The sequence below is a fragment of the Solea solea genome, chromosome 1, assembly GCF_958295425.1.
Source record: "Solea solea chromosome 1, fSolSol10.1, whole genome shotgun sequence".
NCBI classification, from domain to species: domain Eukaryota; kingdom Metazoa; phylum Chordata; class Actinopteri; order Pleuronectiformes; family Soleidae; genus Solea; species Solea solea.
Genome location: NC_081134.1, coordinates 19664663 through 19682095, shown reverse-complemented (window position 1 = coordinate 19682095; position 17433 = coordinate 19664663). Strand labels below are relative to the sequence as shown.

Here is a 17433-nt window from a genome sequence, read left to right as displayed (position 1 = left end):
TTGGTTGTTGGCAACATGTGTTTGCATTTGGGTCGGTAATCAGTACACATTTGATTTGTTTGATTGACTGCGACTTAATCTGGTTTGTTATCCTTAAACAGCCAGCATTACTGGTCTATACAGGAGTAGCTGCGTCAGACGGTTCGACTTAAATGACACTGAATGATGCTTTTGACCTCGGAGATGTAGAATGTGTAGGCCAGGGGTGCTCAGTACGTCGATCGCAATCTACCAGTCGATCGCAAAGGTAGCGTGGGTAGATCGCATAACGTTAAAAAAAATAGACTTCAGCCTATCATCCATCCTGTCACTTGATTGATATACAGGGCAGCCAGTCAGCTGACATCTGACTTTTTCTGACACTTAGGTCACTGCGCATGTGCAAACAACGGCGCTAAGTGCAGCAGCAAAACTAACAAGATAGCTAGCGAGTTACCTCCAATTTTTCTCTTAAACTTAAGAAAGGGTATAAAAATGAGTGGGGGAGCTGGACCAAGTTAAAAGACAAAAACGTATCACTTTCATACAGAATGGGAGAATGGCTTTTGTTCACGATGACATTTTCGAAGTGCGTTTGATGATCATTTGTTAGTGTGCTTGAGGCTGGCTGTCAGCAGCTACTGTGCTGATTCCATTCAGTGCAAGTCATCAGAGTAAAGTCAGGTAATGACAAAAAATGTACATAGTTAATTGTGTTGTGTTGTGCAATATGGGCTCATGTGGTTATGCAAGGTACATCAACATACATTGTACATATAAAGAATTCTCAATATATTTATAAATAAATATATGTTTTGCATTTTTGTAGTAGGTAGATCATTTAGACTTGGTCATTTTATAAGTAGCTCGCATGCTGAAAAAGTGTGAGCACCCCTGGTGTAGGCTATAGAAGAGAAATGCAAATTTCAGCACCACTGATCTGTATAATCAGACCAAATGGCCTGTGATTTTAAGCCTCCTTTCATAATTAATAGAGGCTGTTATAATGGGAGAGAATGGGGACAAGGGCAAAACAAATGAAAGTAAATCAACGCAATAAAATAGGGTGGAGAGAGGACAGTTTGGATGAAGAGAGAAGATTTAACCATAAAAAGGTAGCAAGAGAGGAATTCAAACTAATTCTAAAATTTAAAAAGGAAGATGAGCATATCGGTTTGGGACCAATCGTTTCTTTGGCCTCCAGCGCGTTGTAGTCAGGCAAAACTGGATTCAGCAGGGTTGGAAGGGCAGGAACTGTAGTGTGGAGGCAGCGGCCCATCAACAGCTTGGCAGAGCTGTAGCCACTCTGTAGAGGGGTTGCTCTGTAGGCCAGCAATGCAAGATATGGGTCTGATGCCTTTGTTAGCAGGTTTTTCACGGTTCGTACAGTGAGTTCAGCCTCCCCATTGCTCTGAGGAAACTTGGGGCTGCTCGTGATGTGCACAAAGCCATACTCTGCTGCAAAGGCTTTAAAGTGGCTACCTGAGAACTGGGGTCCATTGTCACTTTTAAAAAATTCACAAATTCCATGATGAGAAAAGGGTTTCAGGTGCAACACCACATCTGTGGACCTTGTTGGTGACAGCAATGCAATTTCCACATACCTTGAGAAATAATCCACTGCTAGTAGCTAGGGCTTGCCTTTCAGCGTGAACAGGTCAGCTCCGAAGGTTTGCCAAGGCCTGTCTGGCATCTCTGTTGGCATCAGCGGCTCTTTGATGTTCCTTCTCTCCTGTCATTCAGCTGGCTGCTGAGTCCTGGCCACCATACTGTCTGCTTGCGAGCATCAGTGTGGAAGACTCTCTCTGTTTTTAACTGATCAAAGGCGGCCTGCTGCTCTGTCCCCCAGTACCAGTGGTTCTTCTTGGACAGTAGGTCTCTTAGCACTTTGTCTTTTTCAGCCAGATTAGGTAAGAAGCGGCCCAGCTGATTGACCATGCCCAGAAAACTCCTAACTTTGCTGACATTTTTGGGTGCATCCATCTTTTGCACAGCTCTTGTCTTCTCTGGATCTGGCTTCACATGACCCAGGAATCTGACTGCGTGGCGTGTGAGCTCACATTTGTCCATGTTGACCGTAATGCCGGCCTTTTGTGCCTTCTCTAGCACCGCATGTAGCCGCATATCATGCTCGTCCTGTGTCTGTCCCCAGACCAGGATGTCATCCATGTGACACAGTACCCACTCCAGGCCACCAGTCACTGCTGTCAACATCATTCTTTGAAAGTGCTCGGGGGCGGAAGATATGCCGAAGGGTAGCCGGTTAAAATAGTAGCGCCCAAAAGGCGTGATGAATGTGGTGTAATTGGCATCTAATTTGCTGAATACTGTTGTGCCAGCTAGCATGCCCAGAGTGTGCTTGACAGAAGGCAGGATAAACTTTGCTCTGCATACTGATTCATTCATCCTTGTGAAATCCACACAAACGAGTAAACAGTACCTGCTTTTTTCGGCACCACCACTATCCTGGTGCACCATCGGCTCCTCAATCTTGGTGATTATGGCCATATTCTCCATACAGTCTATCTCCTTCTTCGCTTTTCCCATACGTGGCAGAGGGACTCTGTGTGGTGCGTGGAGAGAAGGGCACAGCCTCTGGCTTTAATTTAATTGAGTATGGCCTCCGAACAAGACCCAAGCCACTACACAGCTTCGAATACTGTTGTTTCACAGATTCCATGGTTATGCTGTCAACCCTGCACACAAGCTGAAGCTGTTCTATGGCAGGCCTTCCCAACAGTGCAGTGTGCAGGTCTTTTACGGCATAAATGTCCTCTATGGCTGTATTTTTGCCACTGCGCAGTGTTTCTCTGGCTACACCTAGGACAGAAAGTACATTGCCACCTGGCCCTAACAATGGTTGGTCATCACTGCCAGGTGCTTCACATTAGGCCCCCCTGTAATGTCATGGTACACCTCGGCTGGCAGGACTTGGCTCTTTTCATAGATTCATTCTTCATCTACATTCTTTTTACGCACAAAATATGCTTCAAAGCCCACCTTAACATCCTGTACCTCTTCCTCACATCTGAAGTTACAGTAGTGTTAGCCCCTTTAGCACATCTTCGGCTTCATCGCCCATACAATGCACTAACGTGTTTACCTGGTTTTCTTCCGACGTTGCGTTTAAGTTGCTTGCAAGCCGAAAGAGGTCGAATGTTCTGATCCAACACTCCCATTCTTGAGGCTTGGTAAAATCGAATTCCTCCGCCAAAACGATACTCTTTCTCTTTCCTCTTCTCTTTTTTTTTTCTTTCTCCGCTTACAAGTCGCCCACTTCTGACACCATGTCAAGTTATTCTTATAAAGAGGTTCATAACCGTTTCTGGTCTGGACGGATCACAGAGCGGCGAAGTCCCTCAACCCCAGGCAGTCCAGGTGGTGACTTTTCTTTACCCGCTTTCACTTTGTTGTCTCTTATCGTCCTAGTTCACGAAATGACAAAGCTAACACCCTGTCCAGAACTTTTGATGCCCCTGACGCCATTGAGTCTCCTGTTTCCATTCTCCCCCAAAACCTGGTGGTGGGTTCTGTCATCTGGGACGTCGAGGAGCAGGTTAAGCGCTCCCATCACTCTGACCGACCCCCGGCGTCCTGTCCCCCTAACCGTGTCTTTGTCCCAGTGTGTCTCCGTTCACAGGTGCTTGGTTGGGGGCATGCTTCGAAGTGGTCTTGCCATCCGGGAGAGTTACGTGCCGCTCAGCTTGTGGGTTGGCGCTTCTGGTGGCCGGGGATGCGCTGTGATGTCAGGAAGTTTGTGGTGGCTTGTTCGGTCTGTGCAACATGTAAGCCTTCCCATGCCCAGCCTCATGGGAAGCTCATTACTCTGCCTGTTGAGATAACACTGGTACTACATCTCCCTGGATTTCGTCACCGGGTTGCCGCCATCGGATGGAAAGACTGTGGTCGATCAATTCTGTACTTTGATGCTGCACTTCATTCCCCTGACCAAGCTCCTGTCCGCCAAGCAGACGGCAGAGGTGATCCTCAGGGAGGTGTTTAAGCTCCATGAACATCGTCTCGGACCGTGGCCCCCAGTTCATCTCTCGGTTTTGGTCAGAATTCTCCTCACCTGATCCAGTCTGTCCTCCGGTTACCATCCGCAGTCCAACGGTCAGTCAGAAAAGCACAACCAGGAACTCGAGACGTATCTCCGTTGCCTGGTATCTGACATTCCTGCATCATGGGTCAAGGCTCTTCCCTGGGTAGAATATGCTATTCTCAGCTATCATGGATACATCCAAGTATACACAGATGCATCAAAAACCGTGTCCCAAAAAACAGGAATAGGTATAGGTATAATAGTCTTCATACCAGAGTTTTAAATTAAAAAACAGAAACGAATAAGTGATAATGTATCAGTATACACGGGAGAACTTACTGCTATTTTATTAGCAGTCCAGTGGGTGGAAGAAATACAACCACAGTAAACGAAATCAGACTCAAGTTCATCACTCACAAGCTTACAGTCCAGTCATTCTGAAAGCAGGCAAGACCTCATTATAGAAATACAACAAACAATATATAGAATTCAGATGATGGGAGTAATATGTTTATGGATACCAGCACACATTGGGGTTAAAGGGAACGAAATAGCAGACAAGGTGGCAAAAGCAGCAACAGGGCATAATAATATAGACATAGCAACAAAATTAAGCAAAACAGAAATTAACAGCATCATTAATCAAAAACTAAAGGAGAGATGGCAAAAAAATTGGGAGGAGGAGACTCTTACTCTTTGGCTTTCAACCCAGTATGAGACGTTGGTTTTTATCTTTTTATAGTTTTATTGTATGACTTTTTGATTTGTGTTTTTATTAATACTTTCTACAGTATTTTATTGTTTTACTGTATGTTTTATTGTTTATTGCCTAGGCCTATGATGTCATTTTTTATATTTTATTTATCTTATTTATCTCTGTTGTACAGCGCTTTGTTTCAGCTGGTGTTTTTTTTTTTAAAGTGCTTTATAAATAAAGTTTGATTTGATTGGATTGGATCCTATATATATACACACACACATACATATGATTATTATTATTTTTTTTTTAAGTAATAGTTCAGTTAGATCAACATTTCGATCCACACTCCATACCAGATGGTGGCGCCAAATGCACCAAATCGTTGTTTGCCAACCACCATAAAACTGCAGAAAAGAAGAAGACGAAGAAGAACTGCTCTACACTCCAGTCCAGTAGGTGGCGGTGATGACGCAGTTGCCTACCGGGAACTATTATTAGAAGAAGTTGGTTCCGCCAACCGGATGTTGTACCACGTTACCTGGAGAAAATAGAGACGTGGTGGATGTAAATAAACACCTTTTAACACCAGCGAACTCGTCTGTAGTAGAACCGCGGCTTCGAACGCGAAAATGTTCAACAGACAAACGAGCCTGTGGATGGGTGACGTACGTTCAAAGTCTCATTTATTACGGTAGAAGAGCGTAGTTGATGCTAGCTCGGTTGCTAAAAAAAGTTAGCCTTGATATGTGACACCGTCAGTCACAACGAGGCTAAACTAAACCGAGTTTAAAACAACTGTAGTGCTCACCCGTGTCGACAACACACAGTAAAAAATATGTGTCGTAATTTGTTCGTCGTTACATCACGTGTTTACCATAACTCTAGTTTCGTTGTAACAACCTGTTAGCTGATAGCTTAGCTTCTCACGAGACTATGAAACTTTGACTATTTACTATGGATTTGTCACAATTGTGTTCAATATAGGTCTAAAACCATTAATCAACCGTCAAGTATTTTCACAATCGTCTTCTTCATAATGAAAACATGTTTTGTAATTTTTCAGCTTCTTTAATTTGAACATTTTCTTGTTTTTTGCTCCAAAGAACAGGTCATTAAAACCAGAGGCGGCACAAGTACTCATATTCTGTACTTAATATACTCAACAGAATACTTGATTATGAAAATAATTGTTAGTTGTAGCCCTAGTTCAGTCCCTTGTTTTGAGTTAACTAAGCTTCCAACAACAGAAGTTTGTTCTGTGACACTGACTTAAACGTGACGTTAGTTAAATTGTAAAAAAAACATTGTCAAACACTGTCTATTACACCTGTTCCATCAATTTGATCTGTGTGGAATGTGTTTTTTGTGTGTTTAGTTGGACCCATACATGGATGAGAACTTCATCAAACAAGCCTTCAGTGCTATGGGAGAGTCGCCATGTGGAGTCAAGATTATCACTCACAGGATAACAGGGTAAGATTTATACACAGCCCCAACATACCAGTGTCTGTGGAGACGCTCTGAAGTTAGATGCTACGCTATGGGATGTGCTTGTTTGTGAGAGGTGGGGAAACTGGTGGTGAAATACCTGTAAAGGGCTAAAGGTCATTCACTTGCAGTTGAATTTGAAGCAGCGACTGACGTATAAAATACCAAATAGTCACGACTCTAACGTTTCACAAGACTCTGTTGTGTTGTTTTTTCTTCTTCATCTATTGTTTTGTGTTTGGCGCATTTGTGACGTGCAGGTGATGGTGAAGTGAAAAAAAGGACAATTAATCTCGTTTTTGTTGCAGGTTTACTTAGGTTAAAAAAACCTGGGTATACCTGCTAATTTAAGTGGGAAAGAGGCACTAAGTTGGATTCATGTGTGATGCCAGAGGGTATGCAGGTTGCAACCAATCTGTGATATACATACAGTAGGTTTAGCATCAGATTCCTCAGTTTTTTAAACGTTTTAATACAGAACAAGTGAAGCCTCAGGCACATTCTAGTCCCCCTGAAATGTACAGTAAAGCCTGTATAAAAGCCTAAAATGTTATACTCTATTTCAAGTGCTGCTTCAGTGTGAGTTTCAGTTTGAGTCATTCACCTGTGTGTCCTCCTGTGCAGGGGTTCTGCAGGATACTGCTTTGTGGAGCTGGCAGATGAAGCAAGTGTCGAACGCTGTGTCCAGAGACTCAATGGGAAACTGGTCCCCGGATCAAATCCGGTAAGTTTTGTGCTGTTATTGCAAAAATACATGTTCACATATATCTTTGATTCAAACCTTACTGCATTGCTTGAATATTTTGTTTCCACAAATATAAATAAATATTACTGAAATTTAATACCGCCTTCCTTCTTTTCCCAGTATTAGACTTAATTTTACCAGTATGTATGTGCTGATTTGACTGTGGATAGTGGAGCTATATGTTATGGTGATAGGATTGATATGTCTATTATAAGTGAGCCAGATCAATTCTTCTTCTTTTTTGCTACCACTGTTGTGCTTTTCTTGACATGTTAAAATACAGAAATATTTACAAAGCTAAACTAAATACAAATAAATACCAGTTACAGTTACTTTTTAAGAGACATTTAAAGTTGTGAGCTTTAGTTGCTTGCTGCTGAATTCGAAACGCTCTTGGCCCGGTGAGCTGGCCAAGCTACTGGACTCCCCTGTCCACCAGCCTGTACCTGCTGCTGGAGACGGCAAAAAGGCCGCTTGTACATGAATGTATTTTGTTTGAAGCAATTAAGGAACTAACTGAGGAATGGGCTAAAGGCTGGTCTGGGTGGTCGAGGTATGTAAACCCTAATAACAACAACCACAATAACTCTACTCTCTATTTTCAGCAATATCAGTGCTATAGTACACGTCTTTGGTTTTTGAACTTTGCTAAGTATGTTTGTCTTCTTTCCCCCCACATGTGCAGCCACGGAAGTTTAAGCTAAACTATGCCACGTATGGGAAACGGCCAGAGGCAGGGTAAGAGGATTCACATTCTTGACATTAACATGTTTTTGTTTTAATCCAAAGTAAAAAAAACAACAACGTATAACTACTGTCTACTAATGCAATAGTATTTAGGGTCTGCAACTAACCATTATTTTCATAATTATTTATTTTATTGATTATTATTGTTGGATCAGTGTTTTGTCCACAAACCAAACATTTTTCCATTTTAATAATTTCTTTGTGGCTTTTTATGAAGCAAAGAAACCAGAATCATTAACTTTTAAGAAGCTGAAAAATCAGAAAACGTGTTTTAATTGAAAAAAAAAAATTTTAGCAATTGATTCATTATGAATGAATCGTTGCGGTCCTAAAGTATTTGATCTGTAAAACTTTTGAGTCACACCCATACATTTTTTTCAATATAAGTAAATGCATTTAAGACATACAACATGAAGACAGCAGATATTAAAAAAAAAAGGGAACTATGTAATTGGGGAAGTGTTAGATTTTTGGAAAAGGTTGGTCAGATTAATCAGTTTGACTGTTTTTGAATAATCAAAATGAATTGTCAGATTTTTCAGCTTCTCATAAATGTGAATATTTTCTGTTTTTCTGCTCCATATCACAAAGAAATCATTAAAACTGATTTGTTTTGGTTTGTGGACAAAACAAGACATCACACTTTACAGGTTTGGTCCAAACAACGAATCCACTGTTTCCTACAATGGATAGTTTAACCTTTTTTTTTGTCTTCTCCTCTTTATAGGCCGGAGTTTTCAGTGTTTGTAGGCGACTTGGCGTCTGAGGTGGACGACTTCCAGCTGCACCAAGTTTTTAAGAAGTATACTTCCTGCAAAGGAGCTAAAGTTGTCACTGACCAGTATGGATACTCCAGGTATGAGAAGTTCATCGCAACGTGGCTTAACAGATGTATTTTGTTATATTGTGTTTTGATAATTTTTTGTCAATAATATCAAGTGTTTACTGGTTTTGCTAGTATCGTGCATATTTGGATGGCAGTGCTATGGACGACATCTTCATCTATTTTCAAAAAAAAGGCTGACACTATGTTTTCCTTGCAGTCTTATGCTAAAACTATTGTTTTCCCCATATAGGCTAAGCAAGAGCAACTCACAATTCAAGTGATGGTACCTCATGTTAAAAGTAAAACAACAAGTTTCAGTTCTACCATAATAATACCCATTATATTCTGTTTCTCATTATAAGTGACTATTTTGTTTTGCCTAGTGTGTAGTAGTGTGTCGGCGATGAACGGTGGTGTAAGTGTTGTTTGACCTGCAGAGGCTACGGTTTCGTCAAGTTCGGGGATGAGACCGAGCAGAAGAAGGCGATCGAGGAGTGTCAGGGGACAATGCTCGGCGGGAAGCCGCTCAGACTCAGCATTGCTGTAGCAAAGAGGTAAGACGTGGACAAAAACCTCACATCCTCGCCTTATGAATAGAAGAAATGTCATGTTTTTCAAATCTGTTCGGGTTTGACATTCTGTGCCCCTTTTGAGTCTGTCATTTCCATGAAGAAAATAAACAAACTTAGCTTTAGAAGCTTAGACTATATAATATTGGGCCTAGTCCTCTTGTTTGAAAAGTGAAGCCTAGGGAAAATGACAGAGGTAGCAGTAGCCACCAGGGGGTGAAAGAAAGAAAGTTTGAATTATGGCGTATTTCCACCAGCTCTACTTGCCTCGCCTAGGTTGCATCTTCACTACAAAAAAGTACCTACTTCAGTCATCACTGCACGGCTGAGTGAAATTGCGGTGACTTCGTTTTATACGCGACACACAAACACAACTCCTGTAGTTGTTGGAGATTAATCCACGTTTTAGGATTGTTAAGTAGGTTTAAGTGATCTACAGTTCGGCGCTGTTCGACTTGATTTGTGTGTGGGACTTCTCTTCCTGTGACGGCACTCTGGCCAGTCAGTAGCCGGCAGGCTGACCAATCATTGCGTAGTACCTACTCAGCACGCTTTTGGAACCTCGCCTGAGCAGGTACTAAAAATAGTACCTGGTACCCTGTACTATGCTAGTGGAAACGCTACTTAAACTGTGCCGTGGCGTGGTGGAAATACACCATTAGAGTTGATGGGCAAAATGAGACCAATTCGTACTTGATTTATAACATCAGTAAACATTTTCCTTAATGATCTCTGTCGATAGTTTTAGCTCCTCTTCAATAGAACTTGATGTAAAAATTCCAAATATGGTTTTGTTTTGTAACTGAAAAATTAAAATGCATTTTTTGAAATTGAAAGGGTTTTTTTTTTTATCTTTTATGTTTATATTCATTCACATTCTTTAAAGATTAGCTTCAAATGAAACATTTATAAATTAAATTAAAATTTTGTGACTGATGCAATGTGAACTTGTGTGAAATAATGTTTTTATTTTTATTTTACAGCCAAAAGATGAGCAGCTACCAGGGCAACCAGGGCCAGAATTACTACAGCAACTACAACCAGTCTCAGCCCAGTTACTACGGCAACAATAGTAGCGGGGGTTACTACCCCCAGTGGGGTGGCTATGACCAGTACAGTGGCTATAATAGCAGTGGATACAACAGCGGCTACAACACTGGCTACAACTACAACTATGGTTCCTATGGTTACCCTCCACCGGGTCACGCGGCGCCTCCACCTCCTGCAGGGCTGCCGCCCGTGGCTGGTGACGTGTCAGGAGCTGTGGAGGTGAGCGGAAAAGAAACCCCAAATCCATCATCATCCATTTACTAATGGCTCACAAACATTATGATGCATGCCACGCCTCCCTCTTTGCCACACACCATTTAAATGGTCCATGAATAATATATTTTTCACACGGTATCAACATCTTGTATTGCGACTTCGATAGAAATTTCGATGAATTGTTCAGCCCTAGGATGTAGACTAGCGGAGTTGGGAATTATACAGTATAGGTTTTTGGGCTTTTTGATTTATCATGCCAGTTTTTTATAACTGCCAGTGTTTCATCTTTTTCCACAGCAGAGCCACGAGGGGACTGAGGACTTGGAGGAGGACAATACAGAAGGTAAGATTTACATCTTTTTTGTGTATGTACATATGTATATTTTGTACGTTTAGTATGCGAATCAAGGAGCAAATAATACAATTCAGAAAAATAAACGTGGAGCCCAAAGACAATGATAGTTGTTACTATTTAGTTTCTTTTAAGTTAAGAAATTAGTAGATACAAGTTGCATTCAAGAAATCTGGTGAATTTCATAATTTCTGCACAAACACATTCAGTCCACGAACTACATGCTTGCTGCCACTGCCACCTTGAGGTAATGGATACACCACAAATGATGTAGTTATTGAAGTAGATATCGAGAAAACAATGACAAAACGTTATTTTGTTGTATAATCATGAATTTCTGCATTTACTTTTTAATATGAAGCAAATAATTGAGCAGGTTATTTTCACCAGTGGAATGAATGAATGTAATTTTCCTGGTTAATGTATTTAATGGTTAATGTAGCCGCTGATGAACTGCTTCTGCATCTTGTTAATGCTCTGATTATGATGAAACACACTGTATATATACATTTTTCAGATCCCACAGCTGGCTGTGACATAGACCAGTGGAACAGAGATTTCATGCAGCGCAGCGAGGAGTTCTACGATGCCATGATGAACTGTCACTGGGAAAGTCCAGACTCTCTCGATTCTATCGACCCCTCACTTCCTTCATAACTACTTTTCTTTTCCCCCTTCCCTAACTCTCAAATACTTTTAATTTTTTTAAATGGTTTTTCTACTCCTCATAACTCAGATTTTCTTAAGCGACACTGACACCTTGTAAAGGTCTGTTCAGTGTTCACTGTTCTGACAGTTGGTAGAGTTTTACTCATTCCTCTTCTTCAGATACTTAAAGTGCACAATCATTCACTGGATTTTAATGTTTACCATGTTGGTAATATACAGACATTTTGTTCAAAAATCCATCATAGTTGCTGTGTTTAATGTGAACTTTAAGGGATGAATTGCAGAAGGTGTAGCAGTCAAATTGACGCCCTGTGTTATTTCACCACCGGATAATCTCACATGTTGTTTTGAAATGGTCACACCAGCTAACTTTACGAAGAGGTCGTCTTGTGAAGACGGGAATAAAACAATGCCTTTAATGTCATTTGCCATGTAGATCATTTTAATGTGAATACAAGCTATCAGTTGGTCTTGTCCCGTTCATCTTTAATGAAAGAATTTTCCTGGTATTTGTTTTATCCTCGCTTGTCCCTATTTTTTCGGAACATCGTTTAGGTCAAGGTGTGGAAGTATGGACAAAAGGTAATTTTGAGTTAACGCAATAAGAATCCAAGTATTTGTTTTCTATTCTGTGTAATCGATGAATGGTACGACCTCACAATCCTTCTGAGTACTGTAAAAGTATGTTATGGTTTTTAAGAGGTAGTCGACTGAATTACTGTAGCAGATGTCGGGCATCGTCTCCTGTTCTCAGCTGGCTTGTTTTCTATGTTTTTCTGAAGAAATGCTTTAAAAAAAAAAAAGTGGGAATCCGTGTTGTCCTTTTTTTTAATCTGTGCACATCCTCTCTGAGAAAGTCTATTCAAAGTTGGAAGTTTATCAGTGAACACAAATATCATGTGTTTTTATTATTACATATTAAAAGCTACTATATCTTCACGGTACGTTTCAGTTACAGTAAGACCAGTTAAAGGTGGCTAATGTTAGCAGTGTAGCTAATTTTGCAGATTTTCTATCTACTTACCTACTGTAGTTGATAAACTCATCACACTGTATATAATATACATGAAAACACCATAATAAAAAAAGTGTAGTGTTTGTACAGTTTATTCAATTTGGACACAAACATGACTAACGGCTAGAAAAGACTTTCACAACTTTCACATCGTTAGTGTTTGGATCAGCCATCTTGAATTATGAGGTCACAGTTCCTTTTACATTTGCTCAGGGCGTCTGAGAAATGGGAAGGGAAAGAGAATCAGGTAAGCACGGCAGGTTCAAATCTGCATCTTCACCACCAGATTCAAATGCCGAAACCCAGCTGCCGATTCCTTCTCAGGCTAACTCCCTCAGCAACATTTTTGAGTAATACATGGACTTAATCTGCTCCCGTCTGGTTATTGGTGTGTTTTGTTTGCATCACCTCTGAGTTGATATTTTTCCAGTTGAAAAGTTGGAAAAAACAAAAATATGGACGCAAACTTGTCTTGGGCTAGCTACTGTTAGCAATACCAGTGGTTTTTACAAGTGCTATTAACTGCGCAGTGTCTTCTTCTTCTGAGTTCTGGGGCTTGAGGAGATTCTATTTGAACTAGGTACTAGGAAATTACAACTTCAACCACAACTAGCTTGAACTTTGAGAAGTCTTTTGTTTTTTTCAGTTAATTGCAGCAATTGTGGTTCAGTGGTTTGCCTTCCGCATCTGAAGTCTCAGTCTTGATGTTGAGCAGCCCCAGTCCAGGGCGTCCTGGACAGCACCAGCTGAGCCCCACACGGTACCAACCCTGATACAGTCCCCTCCAGCTCAGGCAACCTAGAGCGCCCCCCAGCAGCTGGGCAGGGAACTTTGGGAAGTAAGATAAGAGACAGAGAAGCAGAAAGATCCAGAGTCCCAGCAGGAGAACGCAGAAGAGAAAGAGGATCCTCAGAGGAGCATCGGAGATCCCTCCCAAGCTTAGGTATGGACCAAACACGGCCGTCTCCTCTGCCAACACCAGGCAGCACAGACAAAGGAGGAAGATGTCCTCTGAAACCTCATATCCTCTCCACAGCATCCCATCTTTCAGGCATTCAGACTTACTTTCCCCTTCTCGCAGCACCAGCAGAGGCTGGCCGATGGTGGCCTCCGGGCCACTGAGCATAGGTTCATAGCAGCTTCCTGTTGTGTTATCCAGATAATCCAGGAGTTTGCAGAAGCCGAGCCACAGGCCCCCAGCCAATCCAAGCCTGGAGAGGTGACGGACAGAGAGAGCAAGTGAACGACGGATGGAGAAGGAGAGGAGGAAGACGAAGGAACCGACAAAGATGCAGGTCCAGCCATAGCCGGAGCGCAGGAACAGCCTGGAGACACAAGAGAAGAGGTGAGAACAGTATTTTGCAGCTAAAGTGACACAGGACCTCATTAGAAGGTTTTTGACCATAGTTTCCCATTAATTGTGTTCCGGCTCTGTTTCACCCTGTGATCCACACTACCCTAGCATTTTTGAGTTTGAAAATGCAGCTGGTTTAGCTGTTTAAGTCTGGATGGGAAATCCTGGGCCTTTCAGGATGGGCAAAAACGCAGACCATTGAAAACGATGATGCAGTTTCCCACAATATACAATAAAACCTTTATGAGCCTGCGTAACCTGACACAGACAGAAGAGGCGTGGCCTTAGCAAATATGTCATGTGGATTACATTGATCCCAGGATACAATCTAAAAATGATAGGATACCAGGATACAATATAATAAAAGCGTCAATTGTGCCAGACCATTGGTCCAGATTGGAACAAGTGAGCAGGAAGTAAACAGGAAATGGTCTCACCTGTACAGGAAGTGGCTCCTCCTGGCAAATACACTGTGGCTGGAGACCCAGAAGCTCAGTGCAGGACCAAACATCACCACGGCAGAGAGCAGCAGGTGGAAGTGTTTCCGGAACACGGTGTTACCCAGGAGACGGGCTGCCAGGTCCGTCAGGACCACAAGCACTGTGTTGAGGAACATCTGGTCCCAGGAGTTAACTCAAAAAATATGAAAAGCAGCTGCCTACGGCCTCTGAATGCAGGAGTGGATTATCCACCTCAGACTAAACAGCATGCACAGTTTCATGTGACAAGACTGTAATCCTGACTAGAATGCATGTAACACACACGTAACTGTAGATGACTGCTGCTGCTGAGTCAAAAAACTTTGTCATCCAGAACACTCTTTGGAAACAATCAATCTATACAAAAACTTTTCCAAAGACTGCTGATTGGATCCATGGAGTTAGCATTTCAAAGTTGTTGGCTGTGGAGTCCAGATCTTCTGTTGCGATGCTGTTGGCTTCCATGCGCCGCATGAATGAAACAACAGGTGGCCTGTGGCATTCCTCAGATATGTGGACATGCACACTGTGAATGCCCAAGCCTTGTAGGCCTTTCTGCTGACTCACTTCTCACACACTTTTCTGTATCTTCCTTAACTTCTTTTTTGGTGTTCTACAACAACTGGCAGGTGATATTGCATTACTGCCTCCTTCTCAGTCCCTTTGCACATCTTAGCTATTTGTGTCCCAGCAAAAGTTATTCCTTTCTCTCAGTCGATTTCCTTCCAAGAGTTTGCAGCTCTCCTTTAGGTTACACAAGTCTTCATCCACGCTGCTGCTCTCTGCGTCAGTCTGATCACAGGCTTAGCATCAGTCTGCTGTGACCATGTCCAGCAGGTTCTTAAGTGTCTCCTTCCTGCTCTCCTCTTGCTGTGCAGTCATTGTTTCAGACGCAAACATTCAAAAAGTCCCAAATCGCTGTACCACAAATCTGCACAGCAAAGGTAGCTTTCTTACTTGCCATCACTTCTTTTCCCACCCTTCCTTCCTCCCTCTCTCTCTCTCCCCTTCTTTCACACACACACATACAGTACATGACAAAACTATTTATGTTCTCGCCCTGTCGTTTTTCCCCTGGACCTCCAACTTGTCACGTTACTCCAGTGACATAGATTCCTCAGTGTTATTGTCGGGGTTTCTGTTTAACTGCATGCGAACTGATAGTGGAGGCAGAGACGAGAGAAAAGCTGAGCAGCAGGCACAAACCTGAATTCACAGACAGTTTGCATTAAAAGAGTCAAATGTTCAAGTGGGATTTGTAATCAGATGCAGTGACACACTGTGCCTGTGTGTGAATCCATGTTCTTGAGTATTATTAGCAGTGACCTTTGTACTGTATCTGAGCTGAGACTCAGCTGCTCTTGCGGTCTGTCTCTGTCAATCACACACACGCAGACACAATTTTGCACAACACTTTCTTGTTAAGACTCTGCATTGACTTCCATTCTTTTGGACAACCTAACCAAAACCGTGATCCCTTACCTTAAGCCCTAACCAGTTAATCCTAACCTCAACCAGCGCCTCAGAAATTAGGTTCTGCCTCATTAGGACCAGGTTGTGGTCTCCATGAGGACTACTGGTCCTGACAAGGTCAGCGTTTATAACAGAAAAGGTCCTAAAGAGGTAAAATAAATATGTATACACTCCAAGAACCTCATTATCGCCCCATATGATCAATTTAAAGGCCTAACTTTATTGGCAAACTAACTGTTAATTTGTCTTTAGTGCAACAGCATCTCCAAGAGGACGACTGCTGTCTTTACTGATGCACCATGACACTGTCCACCCACCACAGTTACATGTGTGCTCAGTTGCTGACATCTGCTGGCCATAGAGAGCTGTCCCTCTCAGGTTGTCGAGGCCAATTTGGGTGTCAGTATTGTTCCCAGGGAAACGTTGGCATGTGGACTACCAGAGTCAGGGATTGAACTCTGACCCTCCAATTGGAAAACAACCCCTTCTACCACCAATCTACAAAAATCTGCTTAGTCTCACAAATCAAATTTTGTCCTTAAACATAAAACCAAATCTTAACCCTGGAAAAAAATCCTTTTGAATTAGTGAAGACCAGCCAAACAAAAGGAGTTTGTTTTGTACTGGAAGACTATTACGTCCATTTTTATATACAGTATAGTCTATTGGTCTGACCTGTACAATATCATCATATGTGAAAGGCAAACTCCAGAGAATGTCCAGACCAAATTCTCTGTACATAAGTTCATGTCCAGAGTCCAAAAAAACAGTTTTTGTAGAGATCAGCTTTGCACCTAATAGTTTATTTTCCTCCACTGTGAGCTGCTAACTTTCATGCTGCATTCTCAACTAAGCTCACTTGGACATTATCCGCAACATTTGGATTGGGAGCTGTGTCCTCACAAACATCCTCTCTCTCTCTGGTCAACAATGTTTGGACTTCAGAGCAGGTTGGAAAGCAGCTTTTGCCTGTTTGATGCAGAGCAGGGAGTTTGTGGTGGGTTTAGCCGAGCTTTTCCCTCTACAACAGGTGCCTGCTGCGAGACAGAAACCGTGACTGTGGTGGAAACTGAAAAAGCTCCCTCATGTGGCTCATAAGTGTACAACAAACATGACAGTCAGTAAATTTATTTGGCGACCCAACAGGTTTTCATGTTTTTTTTACATTTCAGGAGCTAGGGTCTGGGTGGCAACCAGGCAGCTGGAGGACCTGTCAGCTGGAGGATTTTTGCCTCTAATCCACCTTAAAACACTGGCTGACAACAGAAACAGCTGCCTGCCCAAACTGCTCTGTCCTGACCTGCTGCTGAAAATGTTTCAAAGCAGAGATCCAAAAAGGAAGGACACGGTTGGACATATTGGGCTGTGTTAAGCTAGAGGGACTGTCAGATTATTATAAATAGTATAAAGGGGTCATCTATTTATCTATCTATCTGTCTGTCTGTCTGTCTAAATCTATGTTTAGATTACCTGCGACAATGTTCGAATCTGATTTACATCCGATCCATTGCAGATCATATTTTATCTGATCTTGGGCCACGTACTGAAGGTGACACAAATCTGTGTCCACACAGTCCCTGAAGAAAATCAGATCTAAGTCACATCAGTGCAATCATTTGGATATGAGTTGTTTCAGTCTGGTAATCCATGGAATCCAGTCCATGTAAAGTCCAAAACCAAGAGAGAAAAGATGTGTCCAGACAGTTTGGGGGTTCACGGTCAGTTGCAG

General features: G+C 42.1%; 3 protein-coding genes across 4 annotated transcripts; 1 reads left to right on the top strand and 2 right to left on the bottom strand.

Moving 5' to 3' along the window:
* Positions 1 to 1638: 1638 nt before the first annotated feature.
* On the bottom strand, positions 1639 to 2551 carry LOC131470606 (retrovirus-related Pol polyprotein from transposon 17.6). Its single transcript, XM_058646536.1, has one exon. The coding sequence runs from the start codon at positions 2524 to 2526 to the stop codon at positions 1684 to 1686; it is 843 nt and encodes a 280-aa protein (XP_058502519.1). The 5' UTR covers positions 2527 to 2551; the 3' UTR covers positions 1639 to 1683.
* A 2668-nt stretch (positions 2552 to 5219) lies between these two features.
* On the top strand, positions 5220 to 11853 carry trnau1apb (tRNA selenocysteine 1 associated protein 1b). 2 transcript variants are annotated; one of them, XM_058637451.1, is made up of 9 exons: positions 5220 to 5386; positions 6097 to 6194; positions 6834 to 6933; positions 7640 to 7692; positions 8429 to 8557; positions 8965 to 9081; positions 10080 to 10365; positions 10663 to 10705; positions 11232 to 11853. In XM_058637451.1, the coding sequence occupies exons 1-9, from the start codon at positions 5351 to 5353 to the stop codon at positions 11369 to 11371; spliced, it is 1002 nt and encodes a 333-aa protein (XP_058493434.1). In that variant the 5' UTR covers positions 5220 to 5350; the 3' UTR covers positions 11372 to 11853. The 2 variants fall into 2 exon arrangements, with proteins under 2 accessions (XP_058493434.1, XP_058493425.1); XM_058637442.1 differs by having other exon boundaries at positions 10660 to 10705.
* Positions 11854 to 12930: 1077 nt separating this feature from the next.
* fitm1l (fat storage inducing transmembrane protein 1, like) lies at positions 12931 to 14368 on the bottom strand. Its single transcript, XM_058637465.1, has 2 exons — positions 14190 to 14368; positions 12931 to 13723 (listed from the first exon to the last, which is right to left on the bottom strand). The coding sequence occupies exons 1-2, from the start codon at positions 14366 to 14368 to the stop codon at positions 13045 to 13047; spliced, it is 858 nt and encodes a 285-aa protein (XP_058493448.1). The 3' UTR covers positions 12931 to 13044.
* Between the last annotated feature and the right edge of the window lie 3065 nt (positions 14369 to 17433).

Coding starts and splice junctions, on each gene's coding strand:
- LOC131470606 (XM_058646536.1), bottom strand. CDS start 2,526: ATGGGAAAAGCGAAGAAGGAGATAGACTGTATGGAGAATATGGCCATA.
- trnau1apb (XM_058637442.1), top strand. CDS start 5,351: ATGTTCAACAGACAAACGAGCCTGTGGATGGGTGAC. Junction 6,195..6,833: donor ATCACTCACAGGATAACAGG/GTAAGATTTATA, acceptor CCTCCTGTGCAG/GGGTTCTGCAGGATACTGCT. Junction 8,558..8,964: donor GACCAGTATGGATACTCCAG/GTATGAGAAGTT, acceptor TTTGACCTGCAG/AGGCTACGGTTTCGTCAAGT.
- fitm1l (XM_058637465.1), bottom strand. CDS start 14,368: ATGTTCCTCAACACAGTGCTTGTGGTCCTGACGGACCTGGCAGCCCGT. Junction 13,724..14,189: donor AGGAGCCACTTCCTGTACAG/GTGAGACCATTT, acceptor TTGTGTCTCCAG/GCTGTTCCTGCGCTCCGGCT.